Source organism: Myotis nattereri (assembly GCF_964212035.1).
Source record: "Myotis nattereri genome assembly, chromosome: 21".
NCBI lineage: Eukaryota > Metazoa > Chordata > Mammalia > Chiroptera > Vespertilionidae > Myotis > Myotis nattereri.
The window spans coordinates 9,974,585-9,998,480 of record NC_138097.1 but is presented as its reverse complement, the minus strand read 5'-3'; the positions used below and the strand labels follow the sequence as shown (position 1 = coordinate 9,998,480).

General features: G+C 46.1%; 1 protein-coding gene and 1 pseudogene across 2 annotated transcripts in view; one reads left to right on the top strand and one right to left on the bottom strand.

Moving 5' to 3' along the window:
* Window positions 1–6,138: 6,138 nt before the first annotated feature.
* On the top strand, window positions 6,139–7,531 carry LOC308535940 (large ribosomal subunit protein uL18-like; annotated as a pseudogene). The gene has a single exon. The product of its transcript is annotated as a large ribosomal subunit protein uL18-like (transcript).
* A 2,329-nt stretch (window positions 7,532–9,860) lies between these two features.
* IQGAP1 (IQ motif containing GTPase activating protein 1) overlaps window positions 9,861–23,896 on the bottom strand; it is a 104,587-nt gene continuing 90,551 nt past the window's right edge. The window contains exons 34-38 of the mRNA XM_081114735.1: window positions 21,895–22,107; window positions 21,107–21,273; window positions 18,536–18,658; window positions 15,716–15,824; window positions 9,861–12,180 (exon numbers count right to left, since the gene is read on the bottom strand). Of these exons, the coding sequence (XP_080970861.1) occupies window positions 12,067–12,180; window positions 15,716–15,824; window positions 18,536–18,658; window positions 21,107–21,273; window positions 21,895–22,107 (726 nt within the window). The 3' untranslated portion in view covers window positions 9,861–12,066. The remainder of the gene's footprint in view (window positions 12,181–15,715; window positions 15,825–18,535; window positions 18,659–21,106; window positions 21,274–21,894; window positions 22,108–23,896) is intronic.

The window sequence follows — 23,896 nt, the reverse complement described above, 5'->3', positions numbered from 1 at the left end:
TTCACTTACTTGGTATTTAGTAAAGAAATACAAAATTAGAACAAACTAAAGCCCCACCCTTCATCATTCTCCATCCTCCCTAGAGATAGTCACTGTGCTCAAGTGAGTGCAATTCAGTCCATTTCTCTTCATGTTTTTATACTTCTATTGCATCTGATGTATGGCCCTACCCACTGCGTATAAAATGCCAATTTTTTTTTGAAATGCCAATTTTTGTTTTTAAATCTTACAAAAATGACATGCTGAATAACCTTTTGCAGCTTTTAAAAATTTTTTTTTATTGATTTCAGAGAGGAAGGGAGAGGGAGAGATAGAAGCATCAGTGATGAGAGAGAATCATTGATCGGCTGCCTCCTGCACGCCCCCTACTGGGGATCGGGCCCACAACCCAGGCATGTGGCCTGACCAGGAATCCAACCGTGACCTCCTGGTTCATAGGTGGACACTCAACCTCTGAGCCACACCTGCGGGGCCAGCATTTTTTTTTTGCTTTTTTTGATATTCATCGGTTGTAACTACTGTGCAGTATTTCATTATGTTTTTCACATGTCTCATATACAGCACCTAGATGGATGTTTTAGACTTTTTAATGTGACAACATATCTCTATTAGCTAGAGTTTAGTTTTTAGTAATTATAATTGATTTCTTCTGTTTCATTTTTGCTGTTTACTGTGCTTTTTATATTTTATTTCCTGATTTCCTGTTTTATTGTCTGGGTTCATTTTTAGAGAACAAAATTCATTCTACATAGTTCAAGTACAAAAAGATTATTACAGGGTATAAAATGGCTTAAGGGCTTGTTGCGGGGCAGGGCTCAAGAAGCAGACTCAAAGTTGAACATTCAGGCATGATTTTGAGAGCCATCCTGCAGAGCCAGGCCACCAAAAGAGCCACTGCCACCCAGCCAGCGTGGCTCAGTGGTTGAGTGTCAACCTAGGAACCAGGAGGTCACAGTTTGATTCCCGGTCAGGGCTCATGCCCGGGTTGCGGGCTTCATCCCCAGTGTGGGGTGTGCAGGAGGCAGCCAATCAATGATTCTCTCATCATTGATGTTTCTCTCGCTCTCCCCCTCCCTTCCTCTCTGAAATCAATAAAAATATATTTAAAAAACACACAAAAGAGCCACTGTCTCTTCTAAAATCTGGAAGCCACCTATGGAATTGGAAAGCTGTCGCTATACTTGCCATACAGCTGTTGTTATAAGAAGCCACTGCAGCCCAGCTGGTGTGGCTCAGTGGTTGAGTATCAACCTGTGAACCAGGAGGTCATGGTTCAATTCCCAGTCGGGGCACATGCCTGGTTTACGGGCTCGATCCCCAGTGGAGGGCATGAAGGAGGCAGTAGATCAATGATTCTCTCTCATTTTTTATGTTTCCATCTCCTTCTCCCTTCCTCTCTGAAATCAATAAAAATATATCCTATATAATAAAAGGCTAATATGCAAATTGTCCCTACGGGCGGGAGTTCGACCGACCAGGAGTTAGTCGTGCGCTGACCACCAGGGGGCAGCATGGAACATGGCGGGTGTCAGTGACGTGGCATTGGCACCGGACGGCAGTGGAGGCGCTGCCAACCCAATGGGCCCCCAACAAGAGCAGGACCACGGCAGGATGATGGAGCAGGTGAGCAGGCGCGCCAGGCCAAGGCAGGTGCGAAGGGAGGCCCTGGCTGGCAGCTGGGGGAAGGGAGGCCTTGGCCAGCAGCCGGCAGCTGCTAGGGACCCTACCCGTGCACGAATTTTGTGCACTGGGCCTCTACTATATATATAAAGTTTTACACAGCCTATAACTTTATTTCCTAATTAATTTAATGTTATTTTTTCCCATCACCTTTTATCCCCTCTATGCCTTCTACCCCCTCCACCCTGCAGTCACCCCACTGTGAGTTGTCCATGTCCATGAGTTCTCTCCCTTTTCCTTTGCTCAATCCATTCTACCCCCCAAGAACTGTTGGCCTGCTCTCTATCTGAATCTGTCTCCAGATTTTGCCTGGTAGATCAGTTTGTTCATTAAATCCCACATACGAGTGAAATCATACGGTACTTGTCTTTCTCTGACTGGCCATCTGCACTGTCACAAAGGATAACATTTTCTTCCTTTATTCCATTATGTAAATGTCCCACAGTTTTTTTAGCCCCTCATCTACTGATGGACACTTGGGCTGTTTCCAGATCTTGGCTTTGTGTCCTTTAAACATGTCTCCATCCACTTTTTCTTTTTTTAAAAACATATTTTATTGACTTTTTACACTACAGAGAGGAAGGGAGAGGGATAGTTAGAAACATCGATGAAAGAGAAACATTGATCAGCTGCCTCCTGCACACCCCCTACTGGGGATGTGCCTGCAACCAAGGTACATGCCCTTGACTGGAATCGAACCTGGGACCCTTCAGTCCGCAGGCCGATGCTCTATCCACTGAGCCACACCAGTTAGGTTCATCCACTTTTTATAGATTTCATTTTCTTTCTGGGCACAAGATGATCTAGTCAGGGGTGGGCAAACTTTTTGACTCGAGGGCCACAATGGGTTCCTAAACTGGACTGGAGGGCCGGAACAAAAGCATGGATGGAGTGTTTGTGTGAACTAATATAAATTCAAAGTAAACATCATTACATAAAAAGGTACGGTCTTTTATTTCAATAGTTTTATTCATTTCAAACGGGCCGGATCCGGCCCGCGGGCCGTAGTTTGCCCACGGCTGATCTAGATTCTAGGCTCATCACACACTTTTCTACCCAGCTCCAGAATCAGCCAGTTCTCCAAGCGATCTTTGTGTTTTAGTGGGAAGGAGTGTTTGAGCACTGGTTCTCTTGATTTATTATTTACATTTGTTATTTATTGATTTTGAGAAAGAGAGGGGGAGGAGAGAGAAAGAAACATTGACCTGTTGTTCCATCGATGTATCGAAGCATCCACTGGTTGATTCTTGCATGTGCCCTGACCAGGGACTGAACCTGCTATTTTGGCGTCTTGGGACAACACTCCAAACAACCGAGCTACCTGGCCAGGTTCTCTTTATTTTTGGAAGCTAGTTCTCTCAGAGTTGGCTGTTTATGAGAGGAGTTATCCTTTAATTCCTATCTCACCATCTTTTCTGTTTCTTTTCAACACCTACCGCCAGATCTCTGTGCCTCTGTACCTACAAGAATTGGGAATGTGTTTCCCCAGAGACAAAGGCTATTAGCAAGTACAATTTTTATCAAGTGTGCTTTCTTACCTATTCATAAGAACATTATTTCCTACAACTAAAGGCTAAATAGAGAATGTCTACAGCTTTTGGGTGGGGGTGGGGGGTGGGAAAAGGTTTCCTAAGTAATATTAACTAGTTATTAAAAGCTTGAAGTCAGGCCCTGGCTGGTTTGGCTCAGTGGATAGAGCATCAGCCTGCGGGCTGAAGGGTCCCGGGTTCGATTCCGGTCAAGGGCACATGCCTGGGTTGCGGGTTTGATCCCCAGAGGGGGGCGTGCAGGAGGCAGCTGATCAACGATTCTCTCTCATCATTGATGTTTCTGTCTCTCTCTTCCTCTCCCTTCCTCCCTGAAATCAATAAAAATATATATTTTTAAAAAAAGCTTTTAGTCAGGGTCTAGTCTAGCCTCTTTCTCCAGCATTTTGAAGCCTGTTCCATGGAACATGAGCTTCACAAATGCTAACAGGAGCTCCCAGAAAAGAGGACTGAAACTGCAGTCAGACACATTTGGGGAAAGCCAGGTAACACACAGTCCAGCAGATTTCTCAAATGTGGGACTTTGCGAAGCCCCCCCCCCTTTTTTTTTTTTTTTAACCCTCACCTGAGGATATTTTTCCATTGATTTTTAGAGCGAGTGGAAAAGAGGGAAAGACAGAAACATCGATGTGAGAGAAACACACTGATTGGTTGCCTCCAGCATGTGCCCTGACCAAGGCCTGGGCAGGGGAGGAGCTGCAACCCAGGCATGTGCCCTTGACCGGAATCAAACCCAGGACCTCTCAGTCTTCAGGCCTACGCTCTATCCACTGAGCCACACCTAGGGCTTTGCAAAGCTTTTTAATATGCTAACGTGTGTCGTGACTTGCAAATAGAATGGTGGAATACAGCACTTCCCAAACCAAACGTTCTGGTCATAGAATCCTTCCAAGGAGCCATTTGCTGGCCGGGTGTTCCAATGAGATCCACTGTTCCCCCAACACCCAGTAAATCAACCTCACTTCCTAGTAAATATCCCCGCTCTCCCGCACCCCCCTTTCCCTCCTAACAACCACTCTCCCATTCAGGTCACCAAACTCTTACTAGTTGAGACCTTAATTGGTCTCCCTGTGAGTCAGGTTCCCAGCAGGAAGCAGATGGCACACTCACACTGGTAATGCGAGGAAAGGTTAATAAAGAGACCGGCAGGGCTTGGGGGAGAATGCAGTGCCCCTGGGGTTCGGTAGAGCAGGGATCGCATAAACCGAGAGTCTGGAGGGACTGCTTACTGGCACAGGGGAGGGCGGGTGGTTGGGAAAGCTTCCCAATTCAGTGACCTGGAGGAGTAAATCCTACCTCACCTCCTTGACCAAACCCAACCAGAAGCTGGAGGGTCACAGTGGTATAGCCCATGTGGCCATCTTCCCAGGGCACAGAGAGGACCTGGAGGGGCGAATAGGAGATACCTAGCACAGCTTTTTAAAAAAAATCCTCACCCGAGAATATTTTTCCACTGATTTTAGAGAGAGTGGGAGAGAGAGGGAAAGACAGAGAGAAACATTGATGTGAGAGAAACACATCGAATGGTTGCCTCCTGCACACGCCCTGACCAGGCCCCGGCCAGGGAGGAGCCTGCAACCGAGGTACGTGCCCTTGATGGGAATTGAACTCGGGACCCTTCAGTCTACAGGCCAATACTCTATCCACTGAGCCAAACCGGCTAGGGCTACTTAAGTACTAATGGTTGAAATACTAGATCTGGGATTTGTCAAAATAACCCAAGGGTGTATGTGTGTGGTGGTAAAGATGAAAGTTCACCATGTGTTGATACCTGTTGAGACAGGGTAGTGAACCCACAGGAGTTAATTATACTATTAACTATATGTTAGAAGTGTTTCATAATAAAAAAATTAAATATTGTAGAGCAAAAGGAACATTAAGATATTTCTATTCTCCCCAAACATCTTTAGCATATTGGGTTGAACAAGTAGCCTGTATGTCAAAAGGTTACAAGTATAATTCATAGTAAAAAATGGGCGACTTCGCCCTGACTGGTTTGGCTCAGTGGATAGAGCGTCGGCCTGCAGACTGAAGGGTCCCAGGTTCGATTCTGGTCAAGGGCATGTACCTTGGTTACGGGCACATCCCCAGTAGGGAATGTGCAGGAGGCAGCTGAATCTATGTTTCTCTCTCATCGATGTTTCTAACTCTCTATCCCTCTCCTTCTCCCTTCCTCTCTGTAAAAAAAAACAACAATAATATACTTTAAAAAAAATGGGCGACTTTGCTCTGACAAAACACTCCCCATTTCCATATGCTTGCTTACATTTACAAAAAATGAAAAATAGGAAGAGAATTGGTTAGGAGCCCTATCTCATTCTAGCAAGTAGTATTATTTATTAAACCTTCATTTACCTCATTAAGAAATGCATTTCAGACAGAACTTAGAAGACAGAACCTAGACACAGAACCTACACAGAACCTAGAGACAGAAGAACTTCGCTGGAGAGAACATAGCAAAAGATCCTGGACAGAAACTGGCCTCAGAACCTAGCGAGAGAACCTGGCTGAAGAACCTAGAGACAGAACCTGGCTACAGAACCTGGATAGAACATGGCAAGAGAACCTGACTAGAACCTGGTGACTGAACCTGGCTGGAGAACCTGGATAGAACCTGGCTGGAGAACCTAGCGAGGGAACATGGCTACAGAACCTGGCTGGAGAACCTGGAGAACCTAGCAAGAGAACATGGACACAGAACCTGGCTGGAGATCCTAACCAGAACTTTGCTGGAGATCCTGACCAGAACTTGGCTAGAGATCCTGGCTAGGTTGCTGATCAACTGAACGCTGTCTCCATGTCATTCCTTCTTCGCTGACTCCATCCACACCTTTGGGGAACCCCTGGACCTGCTGGGGTCAGACCCCAGCACCCTTTGGGGGTCGAACGACCCTTTCACAGGGGTCGCCTAAGACCATCGGAAAACACATATATACTTACATATTGTTTTTGTGATTAATCACTATGCTTTAATTATGTTCAATTTGTAACAATGAAAATACATCCTGCATATCAGATATTTAAAAAAAAAGAAAAAAGAAAAAAGAAATGCATTTCAGACCAGAATTAAGCTAGGCCTGCAGGTCTGTGGCAAGCCGCAGCCGTGGGTCTCTCTTCCGCAGGATGGGGTTTGTGAAAGTTGTCAAGAATAAGGCCTACTGCCAAAACCGGTGTGGCTCAGTGGATAGAGCGTCGGCCTGCGGACTGAAAGGTCCCAGGTTCGATTCCGGTCAAGGGCATGTACCTGGGTTGCGGGCACATTCCCAGTGGGAGATGTGCAGGAGGCGGCTGATCAATGTTTCTCTCTCATCGATGTTTCTAACTCTCTATCCCTCTCCCTTCCTCTCTGTAAAAAATCAATAAAATATATTTAAAAAAAAAGAAAGAAAAGAAAGAATAGGGCCTACTTCAAGCAATACCAAGTGAAATTCAGAAGACGACGAAAGGGTCAAACTGATTACTATGCCCGCAAATGCTCGGTAATCCAGGATAAAAATAAGTACCACACACCTAAATACAGGATGATAGTCCGCGTAACCAACAGAGATATCATCTGTCAGATCGCTTATGCCCGTATAGAAGGAGATACGATAGTTTGTGCAGCTTCTGCTCATGAACTCCCCAAGTACGGTGTGAAGGTTGGCCTGACAAATTATGCTGCAGCATATTGGCCCATGGGCTTCTCAGTAGGTTTGGCAAGGACATGATCTATGAAGGCCAGGTGGAGGTGACTGGAGGTGAATACAACGTGGAAAGCATCGATGGTCAACCTGGTGCCTTCACCTGCTACTTGGATGCAGGGCTTGCCAGAAATACTACTGGAAATAAAGTTTTGGGGGCCCTGAAGGGAGCTGTGGATGGAGGCCTATCTATGCCTCACAGTACCAAACGATTCCCTGGTTATGATTCAGAAAGCAAGGAATTCAATGCAGAAGTACATCGGAAGCACATCATGGGTCAGAGCGTTGCAGATTATATGCGTTATCTAATGGGAGAAGATGAAGATGCTTACAAGAAACAGTTCTCTCAATATATAAAGAACGACGTAACTCCAGACATGATGGAGGGGTTGTATAAGAAAGCTGATGCTGCTATACGAGAGAACCCAGTCTATGAGAAGACGCCTAAGAAAGAAGTTAAAAAGAAGAGGTGGAACTGTCCCCAAATGTCTCTTGCCCAGAAGAAAGATCGGGTAGCTCAGAAGAAAGCAAGCTTCCTCAGAGCTCAGGAACGGGCTGCTGAGAGCTAATAAACCAAATCACAATTTTCTATGAAGATTTTCCAGAAGAGAGACAATAAACGTATTAGGCAAACCGCCAAAAAAAAAAAAAAAAAAAAAGAACTGCATTTCAAATCTTACATTTAGAATTCTTCATCAAGACAATATACTAGTATTACATGGCTTTGATCAAATACACACTAACAATACTTATGATGCAAATATTTTTCTGGGTTGAGTTAAACAGCCTTACAGTCAGAGGAAATAAAACAATTTTGTTACAGATAATTGTGACAGGATAACCAGAAATAAGACTTATGCTTAAAATATTACATTAAGATAAAATTCTGAGGGAAGTGGGATAGAAATATGAGTTTGAAGAAAAAGAAAGATGTAGTTTTCAACTGACAAAGATCTCTGCTCACATACCTTTAAGAATGGATGGGAGTTACATGGGATTCCTTCAAAAGCAAGGTCATTTTTATCTTGAAATTCATAGTATGTTGGGCAAGTACACACTTTACAGTTTAAACATTAAAAAAAAAATTACATGTTAAAGTTAAGTGGAGCCCGGCCGGCATGGCTCAGGGGTTGAGCACTGACCTATGAACCAGGTCACGGCTTGATTCCTGGTCAGGGCACAGGCCTGGGTTGCGAGCTCAAGCCCCAGTGTGGTGTGTGCAGGAGGCAGCCAATCAATGATTCTCATCACTGATGTTTCTCTCTCCCTCTCCCTTCCTCTCTGAAATCAATAAAAATATATATTAAAAGTAAATATACAAAGGAAGGAAGGAAGAAGGGAAAAGTTAAATGGGGAAGTAGAGTTTTTCCAAATTCTTTTTGGGCTTAGATGTGTGAGCAGCGCTGCTATGGCTGCCCCGCCAGGAACAGGGGACCCCTCAGCATTCCCCACCTTCTCATCACTCCAGGCTCCCATCTTCCCTTCCTCCTCCTCCACCTTTCCCTTCACTCTGGTTTCCATATTCAACATCGTGATGCCTTGGTAGGTACCTTTCTGACTCCACTGACTTCTTTGCAGGACAACGTAGAGCACAGGCTGTTAGAATAGTCTGTTCTAGGTTTCAGTAACACACCTGCCAGGGAGCATCATCCCCATTTCCAAAGCAGAAAAGTGAGGCTCGGGGAGTAACTTCCACCAGGGCCCATGGCCAGGGAAGCCTAAGTTCTCAGCACCTCGCTCTCCCTCAGAGGGGTGTGGGGTCACCACCAGCCATTCACACAGACCATCACCCCCAAGTTTTCACTTATGTTTAATTTAGAATTATTCCATTTCCCTTTATGTAAACTAGAGGCCTCATGCATGAGATTCGTGCACTGGGGAGTGGGGGGTGGGGGGGTCCCTCAGCCCGGCCTGCGCCCTCTCACAGTCCAGAAGCCCTCAGGGGATGTCTCCGTGGGTAGCGGGCCTAAGCTGTCAGTGGGAGATCCTTAGCGCTGGTGGGAGAGGCTCCCGCCACCTTCACTGCGCTGGCCAGCAGTGAGCCTGGCTTTGGGCTAAGTGGGAATGCTCTGACCAAGGGCAGCTCCTGCATTGAGCGTCTGCCCCCTGGTGGTCAGTGTCTGTCATAGCAACCGGTAGTTCCACCGTTTGGCCGATTTGCATATTACCCTTTTATTATATAGGATTGTCACTTTTCATTAAATGCAGCTGCAATTTTAAACGTTCAGCCACTATCCAATCAGAACTCAGTAATGTTGTTTGTTTTCCCCTCCCCCTATTTCTTTTCATGTTGAGGCTACTTTAAGCATATTACTTTATTTTATTTTATTTTTTTTAAATATATTTTATTGATTTTTTACAGAGAGGAAGGGAGAAGGATAGAGAGTCAGAAACATCGATGAGAGAGAAACATTGACCAGCTGCCTCCTGCACACCTCATACTGGGGATGTGCCCGCAACCAAGGCACATGCCCCTGACCGGAATCGAACCTGGGACCCTTCAGTCCGCAGGCCGACGCTCTATCCACTGAGCCAAACCGGCTACGGCAGCATATTACTTTAAAAAAGGCTACTCACATGTTAAAAATCTCTTTGAGCCCTAGCAGGTTTGGCTCAGTGGCTAGAGCATCAGCCTGTGAACTGAGGGGGCCCGGGTTCGATTCTGGACAAGGGCACATGCCCAGGTTGTGGGCTTGATCCCCAGTAGGGGGCGTGCAGGAGGTAGCCAACCCACGATTCTCTCTCTTCATTGATGTTTCTATTTCTCCCTCTCCCGTCCTCTCTGAAATCAATAAAAATATATATTTTTTAAAAATCTCTTTGGTAGCTGACTTGTGTCTGCTCCTTCAAAAGACTATAAAGGGTTGTTTTCCATGAGTAAGTCTCACTCTAATCAACACTCTGTTTAGCAGGAGCTGCTAACAATGAAACTGAGAAAAATAAACACAAACATGAACAAATGACCTTTTATTTCATACAAAGAGATACAAAGGCAATTGTGCACTGCCCCGATCTACTGGGCAGTCCACATTCTTGGGAGGAAATAAATCCACGGTAAATGTCATGATGGCTGGTGGGAGAGAAGGTCAGAGGAGGAGAGAGACCTGACAGAGGCTGTAGAGCTAAGAGAGAAAGGTAATAAGAGCTGCCTGGCTTCATGTCACTTGGGTTTGTCCAGGCCTTTTCAATGCTACCAAAACCATAACTCTATATATAGCTCCCATCAAAATGCTTGAGGTGCCTTTTGTGCAATTTCGCATTGAGAGTTGCATCCAGGGAACATAATCCTTACAAATAATTGCGAAGCCATGTAACCTTACAGGAGTCGCAAGCCTGGTTCCGTGGCTCCGTGGCTCCGTGTCCGTCACGGATGTGGCCTCCGGGCCTGACAAGCGTGTGGGAGGAGTAGCCTCTTTGGAGGTAAACGGGTTGACACTTTGGTTGGTCCCAGTTTTCGAGGCGATGCTACTAGTTTAATAGCATCTTCTTTTAAACGGAGGACAATGTTTACTAAACGATTATCTTGCAAAATACAACAAAAACAAGGTTAAGGTAGTGGAATCTCCTTCCCACGGTCCCTCCCCGCCTGCCTGGAGGGTGTAAAGACTCACACAGTTTACATGTGCTGGCACGGACCTGACCCAGTAAACAGTCGATTACAGAAAACACGGCTCTGATACTTACATCTGCAATAGGGACACATCACATACATCGTTATTAACAAAAGTTTATTGGTTTTAAATATGCATGGGTTAAAATTTTAAATGTTAGTTTATTTTATCAAGGTTTATGCCATGATGAAAGAAGACTGAACCAAAACTTCAGCGAAAATGGGGGCTCAGTAGCATGATTTAATATATTTTCCTGGATAAACAAATTTTCTTTAAAAAAAAAGTATATAGCTTTTTATCTAATAAAAACGTCCTAAAAATTCAATGTTCAGAATTGAATTTTTACTAAATCCAGAAAACCAGAGTTCGGAAAATAAAAGCAGTGTGGGTAGCAAGAGGAAAGAGAAAGAAGTGGGAAGAAGGAGATTGGAATATCAAGTGTGACATCGCGGGCTGGCTTTTTATTATTATTGTTTTTCAGTCTATTTAAAACAGGGTGATCTCTCTGCGAGCCTGCAGGTAAAAAATCCTAGTGTTTTAGCTCTAAGAAAGCTTTACGAGTTCAGATATACAGATAAGCCAATTAAAAAACAAACACATTTCTGTATAGTATTCTAAAGACTTTGAAGCATTATATAAAACTTTAAAATTCCTGTCACCCACATTTTAAGAAATAAATCTACACTTTAATAAGGTCCTCTGAAGATATAAAACGGTCTTGAAAAAATTACATCCTATGTGGGCTAACCCCTTCATCTGCCATAGGCACGGAGGAGACGGTTGTCCCGAATCTCATCAAATCTGCAACAAACCAGCAGGCGCCTCACCCAGGAGGGACGCCCAGAACATCCTAAATTTACCTAAATAGCTGCACTTTCTCAGTGGGACTCTCCCATCCACTGACAAGAGAGTTACACTAACAGAACTGTCAAAATTTATTTTAATGGCGAAACTTAAAAGCATGATCTCCCTTCCCTTTCCTTTTTTTTTTTTTAATCTCCCTTTTCTGGAAATGCTTGCTTTGAACACAGACAGTGACTCCTATTCATGATTTCCAGCCCATCATGGGAAACAGAATGGCGGAGACCAACGACCTCCCGTGTCCTTCAATTTCACTGACGGGACAAAAACATAAAGGAATGTCGCTTATAAAGGACAACCTCACAGGACACGTAGCCTGGCCTTTTCACTGTGTGTATGTCATTGAGGCTACGAAGCTCTCCCTTTAAATCACAAGATTTCAAATCCCACCATTAATATTGCTGAATGAGACAAGCACCAAAGCTTACCGTCGAGTCATGCAACCTCTAAGGCCGAAACCACACAGATTTTAAGCAAAGTTCCCAAATCTTTCGTGAGCGACAGAAGGAAGTGAAGGAGCAAGGAGGGTCAGACTAAGCCTGAAATTTCACTAGGAAAACCAGGGCTGCCGTGTGCAGCCAGAGCGGGGGCAGGAGGTGGCCCCGGGAGTGGATCGGGCGCAGGCGTGCTGTGGGCTGGCCCTTTGCTTCCTTCCTCCCTCCTCCTGGGCTGGCAGCACAGGGCCCGTTACTTCCCGTAGAACTTCTTGTTGAGCAGGAAGATCAGCAGGTTGACGTTCACCTTGGCCCTGTCAAACAGCTTCATGACGGCGACGCCTTCATATTGTAGCTGCAGCAGGTCCTGTGCACAAAGAAACCAGAGGGCCGTTAATCAGGTCCGTGGGGCGAGAAAAGAAAGGGCGTGGCGTGGAAAGGGACCCGGAAGGAATGAAGCATTCCTCGTGTGCCGGGGAGAAACAGGCTGCGAAACCCATTCCCGCCCTCGTTCCCGCCCACAGCACAGCCACCCCGGGAGCTCGGGGAAAGCACAGGCTGGTCCCCCCAGCTTCCTGGCTCGTCTGGAGTGAAGAAAGCAGGTGGTTCGTATCAAAATACACGAAACCCGCAAAGAAAAAGCAGCACGTTCAGCTGTCACACACGTTCAAGCTTTACATTTCACCATCACGTGTCTCCGGTTTGGCTGAGCGAAGGTCACCCTGGAGAAGGTGAAGGCTTGCCCGTCCCTGGTGAAATACACTCCTCACTGAACCAGGACCAGGCCCGCAACGTGGGCACTACAGTAGCTACTACAGCCTTCATGTCTGTTTCACAAGAAAGAGCTTATATATTGTGAAGGCCAGGGAAAAAGAGAGGACAAATGTTGATCAGGTGTCGAACGGAGTGGATCCAGAGACATGGAAGCGTGGATCAGAGGGCGGAATCTCAGAGGGAAGGCGGGGGAGGTGGGTGGCTGGGAGGTGATCAACCAAAGACCTTGTGTGCACAGATGCATGGCCCGTGGACACAGACAATGGAGCGGTAAGGGCCTGGGGCGGGGGCAGGCTGGGGGGGGGGGTCAATGGGGGGGGAAAGGGGACATGTGTAATACTTTCTACAATAAAGAATTATTAAAAATAATAATAAAAAAATAAATGTTTAGAAGGTGTCTACCACATGATCGACCTTGTGCAAGCACGTGATGTAGGGTCTTTTTAAGTCTGACAAAAATCCCAAGTTGAAAGATGAGGCTCAGAACCGGTGAATGACCGGACCAAGAGCCCGGAGCTGGACGCTGAAGCTGGACCTGACCCGGAGCCCCTGCTTTTCCCACCACCCTCCACTGTCCAGAACAGACTTAGGAAATCTGATTGGTCTCACCCCTTAACTTTCGAAGAGTCAAAGGGCTCGAAAGGACCCCTAAATTTCAACCAGCTCATTTTTTTTTAATGCTATTTTATTGATTTCAGAGAGGAAGGGAGAGGGAGAGAGAGAGAAACATCAATGATAAGAGAGAATCACGGATCGGCTGCCTCCTGCACACCCTTTCCTGGGGATCGAGCCCACAACCCGGGCATGTGCCCTTGATCGGAATCGAACCTGGGACCCTTCAGTCCGCTGGCTGACGCTCTATCCACTGAGCCAAACCAGATCGGGTAACCAGTTCATTTTTTTGAAAAGTCCTAGCAGCCTCATGAAGGCCAGGACCCTGGTGCGTCACTGCACCTAACACACAACCTCGCATCGACAGTCATTCCATCGTTCATGCATTTGTACATGGAGGAATGCATTATCTGAGGCAGACTGGCTTGCCTAGAATTTGGGGAAACAGAGGGAAGGACAGGATCTGTTTGTGTAAGTACTGAGTTAGCTATGTGCATCACAAAACCGTTTCACATTTCTTCAGCCAACATGTTTTGAGGGTCTACAAATCATTGAGAAGGAAACAAAGAAATACTGCGTGTTCCTAAGGTTCACGGTTTGGGGGTGAGAGGAAAATAAGTCGGCCCCTACAGTGCCAGAGGCTGCTCTAAAGGCTGTGGAGCAGCCCAGCCTGTGTGGTTCAATGGTTGAGGGTTGACCCAGGAACCAGGAGGTCTCGGTTTAATTCCTGATCAGGGCACATGCCCGGGTTACTGGCTCAATCCCCAGTAGGGGGCGTGCAGGAGGTAACTGATCACGGATGTTTCTCTATCATCGATGTTTCTATCTCTCTATCCCTCTCCTTTCCTCTCTCTCTCTATAAAAAAAAAAGAAAAAAAAATCTGTAAAAACATATTTAAAAAACAGCCAAAACCGGTTTGGCTCAGTGGATAGAGCGTCGGCTTGCGGACTGAGGGGTCCCAGGTTCGGTTCCGGTCAGGGGCATGTGCCTGGGTTGCGGGCACATCCCCAGTGGGAGATGTGCAGGAGGCAGCTGATCGATGTTTCTCTCTCATCGATGTTTCTAGCTCTCTATCTCTCTCCCTTCCTCTCTGTAAAAAATCAATAAAATATATTTAAAAAAAAACAAAAACAAACAAACAAACAAAAAAACAAATAGCCCTAGCTGGTGTGGCTCAATGGATAGAGCATCAGCCTGTGGACCAAGGGATCCTGGCTTCGATTCTGGACAAGGGCATGTACCTTATTTGCAGGCTCCTCCCTGGCCTGAGCCCTGGTCGGGGCTTGTGCAGGAGGCAACCCATCGATGTGTCTCTCTCACATCGATATTTCTCTCTGTCTCTCCCTCTCCCACTCTCTCTAAAAATCAATGAAAAAATATCCTGGGGTGAGGATTTTAAAAAAAAGGCATTGAAAAAGTAAGTAAACAAACAAACAAATGAAGGCTGTGGAGCAGATGGGAAACCACCTATGGCTTGGCTGACCGGAGGCTTTTGGGGTGGTCCCACCATAAACGATGGGAGGAAAGCAGGAGAGAAGGGACAGCTCCCAGCCGAGGGAGAACAGCCCGTGCAAAGCCCAGAGGCACGTTCAGAGAGGAAGGCCCGCAGCAGGGAAGCAACGCGAGGAATCCGATGGGCACAGACCCTGACGCCCTGTGGACACAAAGCTGCCGTTTGCTGTTCCTGGGAATCCTGCCAATGCCCTGGCTTTTTTTAAGGCATAAAACGTATAGTTATTACCGAATAAAAATTAGGAATACTTAAGCTCTAAAACAATTCACTGCAGCATTCTTTTTGAAATTAAAATGGGGTTCTGGCCCTAGTCAGTTTGGCTCAGTGGATAGAGCGCCGGCCTGCGAACCAAAGGGTCCCAGGTTCGATTCCGGTCAAGGGCGCGCACCTAGGCTGCAGGTTCCTCCCTGCCCAGGGGCACATGCAGGAGGCAACCGATCAATGTGTTTCTCTCACATCGATGTTTCTCTCCGTCTTTCCCTCTCTCTAAAAAATCAATGGAAAAATATCCTCAGGCGAGGAATAAAAATTTTTAAAAAATGGTTCAGTTTACAAAGATGCAATTTACGTACATCTTGTTAGAAATACGCCTTTAAGCACCTTTATCAAATCAAAATCTTTAAAAGAGGATATAAAAAATTAAATTAAAAAAATAAAAATAAAAAAGGGTATCGAGCTCCTGTAAGTAGGCTTACAATCTTGTACTGTCAAGACTTACACTTAACTTAAGCATTTTGTTCGCGTCCAAGGGGTCAGCTCCATTGAGTGGCAACACGAATGGGAGTTTCAAGGAACGTCTTTCTGAGGATCCCACATCCCAGGGTGTAGGGACCACATCACAGAAACCAGACTCAGCGCCTCCCTCCACGGTGCGAGCCCAGCTCACCACCACGCCCCGACCGCCTTCTCCACGTGGGCCTCCTGTCTGCCGTGTCTCCGCCCTGGACGAGAGCACGACCACCCCAGACGCAGAGCTTCCAGTCCCACCTGGTGCACACCCACCTGGTAATGTAACATGAACGTCTCCATCTGAACTCCCATGAACTTGGCTTTCACTTCAAAGTCTCCAACTTCTTCTGTTGGAGCGATTTCAAAGATAACATTTTTAAACCTGTTGAAACAGAACATCAGAAGGGTGTGATTTTTATGTTCTCGTATTAAAATATCCTGTGAAATGCAAAGGAGGCGATGAACAGTGACTTCGAGAGTGACAAAGGGGTACAAGGTAAGGGTCCCAGGGCGTCTGCAGGTGAAGCCACGTGGGAAAGCTTTGGGTTTGGAGAGAAGAGTGGCACTCTCCTCCCTGCCCACCCCAGTCACCCCCTCCCCCAGCTCTCTCGCTTTCTACTGGAAAAGGAGCCACTGAGGAATGCCGCCAATGGCCTCTGAAGGGGTGACGCGTGGAATGCGCGTGGCCTGCCGTGTGGCCACTGCCGAAACCTGGGTAAAAGGAGGATCAAGAGCACGTGGGGCTGGAAGGAGAGGGCGGCAAGAGGGTGTTAGAACGCACACATGTTGGAAGACTGGAAGACGCACCCTGGCCGGTTTGGCTCAGTAGATTGAGCATCGGCCTGCGGATTGAAGGGTCCTGGGTTTGATGGTTACGTCGCCATCTCCCATTTATTTATTAAAAAAAAAATAAAAGTTCCGTCATTTCGACATACGTACGTATGTGCTTTTTTTTAATCATTTATTTACCACAAGTAAAGTCAGGAATTGTTATCTTTCTTTTAATTTTTTTTACTGTCTCACTTCATGACTGCTGTGTATGTGCTCCCGGTGAGTGACGTAGGTGCTTATGTAGGTGGGTTCCGACTTAGGGCGAAAACGTCCGCCGTAGGAACGGATCTCCGACGTAACCAGAGGACCTACGGTATTGTGAACAGAGCCGAGACCATGAAAGATGCAAAAGCGGCACTGAGCCCTAGCCAGTGTGGCTCAGTGGACAGAGAGTCGGCCTTCGGACTGAAGGGTCCCGGGTTCGATTCGGGTCAAGGGCACATGCCCGGGTTGTGGGCTCGATCCCCAGTGTGGGGCGTGCAGGAGGCGGCCAATCAATGAATCTCTCTCATCACTGATGTTTCTATCTCTCTCCCTGTCTCCTTTCCTCTCTGAAATCAATAACAAATTTATTTAAGAAATACTAAGGCATTGAAAACATTTTAAAAAAACAAAACAAAACAAGAGACACTGAGAGGCTAAGAGAGGTCACAAAATTCAGGCCCTAAAACACATGCATTTTGCTCAACAGGAAAGCCTCACAGGTCATTCCTTAAAGGTATTTATTTTATGTGACAATTTTATTCTAACTGATTTTTTTTGTTATCTGGTTTCTAGGCCCATAGTAGCAAATTAAAAAGAAGTAAGAGAGGCAAATAATGGTAGGCATTTAAACAGTCATGGGAAATGATGAAGAAATGAAGGACTTGTACGCATGCATATAAGCATAACCAATGGACACAAGACACTGCGGGGTAAGGGAGGCCGGGGGAATGTCGGGGGGGCGGGGGGGGAAGGAGACATATGTAATACTCTTTATAATATGTTAAGCAATAAAACAAAATTAAAAAATATATAAAAATAAAAAAAGAGAAGAGCTGATAAATATTATGAAACGAAAAATGCATAAAGTACCCAACAAAAAACACCCCCAAAAGACCAAGATTCCCCAAATGAAACAATGACCAGAGAGAATCCAGACAATAAGACACGTTTTAAACACACACACAGTCAACCAGACTTCAAAGAAATGCAAAATTCTTAAATGAGATTCTTTTTTTTAAACTACTAAGCTCAAAAATACCAAAGATTATTTTAGTATTCATTGATGGAAAGGAAGTAGCGAGATAAGTAAGCACTTTCATACACAAGTGAAAAATATTTTGGCAACATATAAAAAAGTTAAAAAATTTTCAACTAATACGAAAAACAGTATGTCAGTTCCCCAAAGAACTAACAATATAACTATCTAATGATCTAGCAATCCCACTTCTGTGTATACATCCGAAAGAATTGGAAGCAGGATCTCAAAGAGGCATTTCCACCTTCATGGTCACGGCAGCATTATTCACAATAGCCGAGGGGTGGCAACAACCCCAACGGCCATCGATGGGTGAATGAATAAACAGAATGTGGTTTATATATACAATGGAGTGTTATTCAGCCTTAAAGAGGAAGGAAATGTCACATGTTACAGCATGGATGACCTGTGAGGACAGCATGGTAAATGAAATAAGCCACTCACCAAAAAAAGAAAAAATAAGACAGAAAAGCAGAATGGTGGCTGCCCGAGGCTTAGAAATAGGAATAAATTATTTAATGGGTTCAGAGTCTCAGGGTTTTTTTTCTTATTGTTGTTTGTTTTTAAATATTTTTATTGGTGTTTTCTTTTAGAGAGAGAGGGGAAGGAGAGAGGGAGAGAGAAACATCTATGTGAGAGCGGAACAGGGCCAGACACTCAGTTTTACAAGTTGTCTTTGTTTAGAAACAGAAGAAATGGAAGAAATGGCTTCCTGTTTTAAAGAGGAAAAACTAAAATGGGATCCACACAGCAGGTGTGAAAATGTCCCAAGACAAATGTTGCACAAACAAAGAAAAGAAATACTTCCTGATGATAAGAGACAATTAACTCTGAGTATTAGGTCTAATTCTACATATAAATACATATAAATAGATAGAAAAATATAAAAGTGATTATCCCGCTAAGAGAAGTAAAGGCAATAATATAAAGATGCGATGAATGCATAAATTAAAAATAAATAAGTAAATGCATAAATTTAAAAAAACCAATGTACGAAATGAAGTTAAAAAGCAAATACTTACTGATTCACTTGTAGGTCCTCGATTTCCAGAAGAACCCCCTTTTCATGTAATCGTGCGGCCGTGTATTTCAGAGAAATCTTTTTGCTTTTCTTTCCTTTCATTTCCCTCGGCTTCTTGGAGACCCTGTAAAGATGCCGTCACGTCACTTTCTATTACTATCTACTTTGATTCTGTCGGTAATTCGAAAATATGGGATCAGAAAACGAACTTCCCATCCACAAGGGGAAATCACATCAACTCTAAAATGGCAAATAAATGTTAGGATTAGCCTAAGCAATATCATTACAAAACAGGGGAAAGAGTACTAAGCTGATTTTGTCTTCAATTTAAATTACACTTGAGAACACACCATGAATCTGACAGAGTCTTAATCTTTCTATGTGCACCTACCAGGAAGTGTGAGGGCTTCTAATGCCAGCTTGGAGAACATACTGACCCCCAGGGGAGTTGCTCTACACCCCTCGGCTGTGCAGGGGAGAAATACAAACATCTCAGAATAAGTACTTTTTAAAAGAGTTTAAGCCTGGCCCTCACCGGTTTGGCTCAGTGGATAAAGCGTTGGCCTGCGGACTAAAGGGTCCCAGGTTTGATTCTGGTCAAGGGCACATGCCCAGGTTATAGGCTCGATCCCCAGTAGGGGGCGTGCAGGAGGCAGCCGATCAATGATTCTCTCTCATCATTGATGTTTCTATCTCTCTCTCCCTCTCCCTTCCTCTCTGAAATCAATAATATATATATTTAAAGAAAAAAGAAGTTACTGAGATAATTGAGGCCAGAAGTGATAAGAAAAATAAGCAAAGGAAAAACAGAGATAAAGGAAAACCAGGGATTTGGGACCCCAAAGGGGGTGAAGGGTGTCTCAGGAAATGGGGCAGAAATGCTGGCAGGAGTGTAAGAGAGAATCCCTCTGGAAGGAAACTGAAATATCTATCAAAATTGCAACTGGAAAAAACTTTTGACCCAGTAATTCCACTTCTAGGAATTTATCTTTAAAAATATGCCCTGGCCGGTTTGGCTCAGTTGATAGAGCGCCGGCCTGCAGGCTGAAGGGTTCCAGGTTTGATTCCAGTCAGGTCACATGTCCAGATTTCGGACTCAATCCCCAGTAGGGGGCGTGCAGGAGGCAGCCAGTAGATCAATGATTCTCATCATTGATGTTTCAATCTCTCCCTCTCCCTTCCTCTCTGAAATCAATAAAAACACATTTTTAAAAAATATGCTCACATTTGCACAATGATACATGTATAAGAGGTTATTTGTTGCAGAATTTTAAAAAATAAATAACTGGAAAGAACGTAAATGCCCACCAATGGAGAACTGATTGAGCCAGTTATGTCTACCTACACAATGGAATACTATACAGCCATTAAAAAGGAAATGAGAACCTGGCTGTTTTAGTGGACCTAGAAGCAGTGACGACTCCGTGGCAATGCGCACACTTAGTCCCTAGATATTGGTTTCTAAATTCCATTCTTCATTAAAGGGAGCCAGGGATGTTGGGAGAAAAAGCTAATTCCCAGCCTGGGGAGGGGAAGTACAAGTTGAACCAGAAACACCTTGTGCTGTAAAGTCAGGAAGTTCTCAAGAACGATGGGGCGTGTCAGAAGGACACAGGCGCCCGCCCCGCCGGCTGGGTGAGCTGGACCTGGTGTTTGAGAGAGGAAGCCGATATGGCAGAATGAAAACAGAAGAATCTCGGTGAAGGGTCTGTGGGTGTTTACTGTTCTATTCATTCACCTTTTCGGAAGCTTGAACTTCTTAAAATGAAAAGTTAGGAGCAAAAGAGAAACTAACCTATAAGTAGGACCTATACTGATCAGTGCACCTTTCTGGATTTTGAGTTTCTGGCCCCACAGAGGGTCAGGCTGGCGGTTCTGGCTGGTGCATTATTCTCCTCAGTAGCCAGGAAAGTCAGGGACTGGGGCCCCGTCCCCAGGAGCTAGAGGGTGAGGCTGAGGAACCGCCATGTTTAATATTCCTTAAGCGATCTTGAGGCACAGACAGGGTGTGGGACCACAAGATAATCTCCATCCTGATTCTTTCATTTCTGGGGCCAGGAAGTCATTTCGGAGCAAGAGATGCTTAGAAACAAGTACCCCACATGGTGCTTATCTGCATCATGCAATGGCAAATGGGACCAGGAATTTACACAGATGATTATAAGATCAGAAGCAAAATAAAGAACGAATGCAATAAAGAGGTCCAGTGTGTTCTAAGTTAAAAAGTCCCCAGCCCTAGCAGGTTTGGCTCAGGGGTGGAGCGTCGGACTACAGACCGAAGGGTCCTGGGTTAGATTCTGGCCAAGAGCATGTACCTCGGTTGTAGGCTCGATCCCCGGCCCTGATCAGGGTCCGTGTGGGAGGCAATTGATGTGTCTCTCTCACATTGATGGAACTCTCTCTATATCTCTCCCCCTGCCTCCCACTCTCTCTAAAAATCAATGGAAAAATGTCCTTAGGTGAGGATTAAAAAAATAAAAATAAAAAATCCCCATGTCACTTCAGTTGCCTCTACGGCCCCCCCCCCCCCCACCACCATCGACATGGATAAATCGTTAAAAGACACACTCACTTGCCCTTGCTGGCCAGGTTGTCCAGGCAGGTTTTGATGTAGCTTTTGTAGTAATCCACCTGCTCTCCGTAGAACGTGGCCTTGGAGTTCAGAGCAGCGTACGTTTGCTGCAGTTTCACCAGCTCGGCCTTCCTCCTCTGCCGGTATCTCCGCTGGTTCCGGATATCCTGGGACACAAGTGTGAAAATGAGGAAAACAATGTCCAATAGCCCGTGCCCCTGGAATCATTCCCAGCAGAGCCCAGTCGTGCTTCACTGTGCCTCGAGTGACCACCCATTCTTAACAGGCCCCAACTCACGTTCAATAATTAACAAAGAAACTCAGATCGCATCCATTTCCCCCCCAATTTGTGTTTCCTAAAGGTGGGGAAATGCGTTACTTTTACGGACTTCCACATTCTTAGAATTTACATGCAAAGCTGGTTTAAGCCTTTTAAATATGTTGTCAGAAGGAGGAGAAAAAGATAAGGAGTTGATGATCAACTCAATGTCAATTTAGGTTTCACAGAAATCAGTAGAAAGATCTGGAAACTTCCAAAAGGGTCAAAGACAAATTGAGACATGGGAAGCTCTAGCTCTGTCTTCTTCCTGTTAATTTAGGCTCTGAAATAAGTTATCACAACGGGCGGGCCAGGTCCTCGTGTTAGAAGAATCAGAAAGGATTCTTCAGGCGAGAGGACGCTGGTGTGCCATGACCTGGAGATACGCTGTCATCTGAAAAGCGACTGCGTCTTTAGAAGCCTCTGGGAGAGCGTGAGGCATGCCAGGCCCCGCCGCCCTGTGCAGTACCCTGGCGATGTCGTTGATCAGCTCCTGGTACCGGTTCTTCGGGTTCACGGTCCCCAGCTCCGTGAGCTTCTTCAAGCCCGCCTGGATCTTGTCCTTCTTCTCCTGCAGGCTGAGGTTGCTGTCTTCCTTGACTGATTTGGACTTTTTCATCTTGTCAGGCGTTTTGGCATCACGGATCGCGCGTCTCTGCATGGCCCTCTGATGCTCTGCTTCCTGCACGTAAGAAGTTCCCGGTAAACGCAGGGCCCCAGTCCCACACCTGAATTCACGCAGCTCTCCAACTGCATTCTGGGAACGGGGGGGACACACCTAGCCGGCAGCTGACAGGGAAACTGCACGAGGCAGAGGCACGTTGCTTTACATCTTTTTTTTAAATTATATTTTTAATCTTTATTCTTTTTTCATTGATTTCAGAGAGGAAGGGAGAGGGAGAGAGAGATAGAAACAGCAATGGTGAGAATCACTGATCAGCTGCCTCCTGAACTCCCCCTACTGAGGATTGAGCCAGCAACCTGGGCATGTGCTCTTGACTGGAATCAAACCCGGGACCCTTCAATCCGCAGGCCAACGCTCTATCCACTGAGCCAAACAGGCTAGGGCTGCTTTACATCTTTGAATCCCCTGGCTTCTTAGGGCTTCTGTCCTGGATGGACTCTTAGGTACAGTTAGGAGATTGGGCTCCACTGGCTACAAAATCCCTCGTTTTTCACCCATCACCTTTTGGGACATGGGAGCCACCTCATGTTATTTGAAACGCAGCTCGATAAATGTTGTAACTACACCAGGGCAACGCCAGGGCTCAGTCCCTTCTGGCCGATTCTCTTTGCCACCTGTCGGTGCTGAATCACGCTCCGGCCTTCCCTCTGCTTTTACACACGCTGCAAAGGCCGGGATCTTGAAAATACAAAGACTTTCCCTTCGCTCTTCTAGGTTTCCCAGTCAACACCCAATGTTTGCCCAGCATGTCCCTGCCCGACACGGGACCCACACCTGCTGTTCAATTCACTCCGCACTTTGGTCTTTAACTCTGCAAGCGGCTTCTCCATCTGCCACTCTCGTCACCCATCACCATTCCCCAAATACTTTTCCTAGTTTCCACCTCGCTCGTCTCTGCATTTTCTTCTGGCCCTGAGTAGGGGTTTGGTGCCTGCAAATGACCGGTGGTCCCTTTTCTGTATGTCCACTCTCAGTATTTCAGTGGTCACCTCCGTCCTGATGGCTCCCCCATCTCTGTCACCGGGGCTCCGGTGCCAGGTTCTGAGCTGCCTGTACTGAGATGCTCACGTGGGGAAGGCTTATAATCCCTCCCCGACGGGAGCGTTTCCCTTTTCCCCGATGGCCAGGCCACTCTGCAGCACACAATGCAAGGAGCACACACTCTGCGGTCAGACAGCTGGATCCCATCTGGTTTGGCCACTGCAGGCAGACGATCGTAGGCAAGTGAGTTAACCCCTGGGGCCCTCAGTATCCACATCCGTACAACGAGGACAAACAGACTCACCCCCTGGGCAAAGTGCAAGGATTCCATGGAGGGACACAGGGGAAGGCACCCCACCAGCGGCAGGTCCTCAGTAAAGACGGGTCCCCTCCCCCCACATCTAACCTCCTTGCAGGTTAAACAGGATGCAGTTATTGGTGACGTCTCTTTGCCTCTTTCTTGCCCCTCACACACATCTCTCTCTTCAGTAATCAATCACAGCAGAGAATTCATTTAAAATGGTGTTTTTTAAACAGTCTTCTGGGCACCCTGACGGGACTCCCAGAGGTGCTACAGGGTTCCAGAAAGCGGGGCTCCCGGGCCCCCTTCCTGCTGCTGTCAGAGTAGCTCCAGTTTTGCCTGCTTTATAAACTGGGCTTCCAGCCAGACCGTGTGGCTCAGTGGTTGAGCGCCAACCCAGGAACCAGGAGGTCACTGGTTTGATTCCTGGTCAGGGCACATGCCTGGGTTTCGGGCTCGATCCCCAGTAGGGGGCACTCAGGGGGCAGCCAATCAATGATGTTC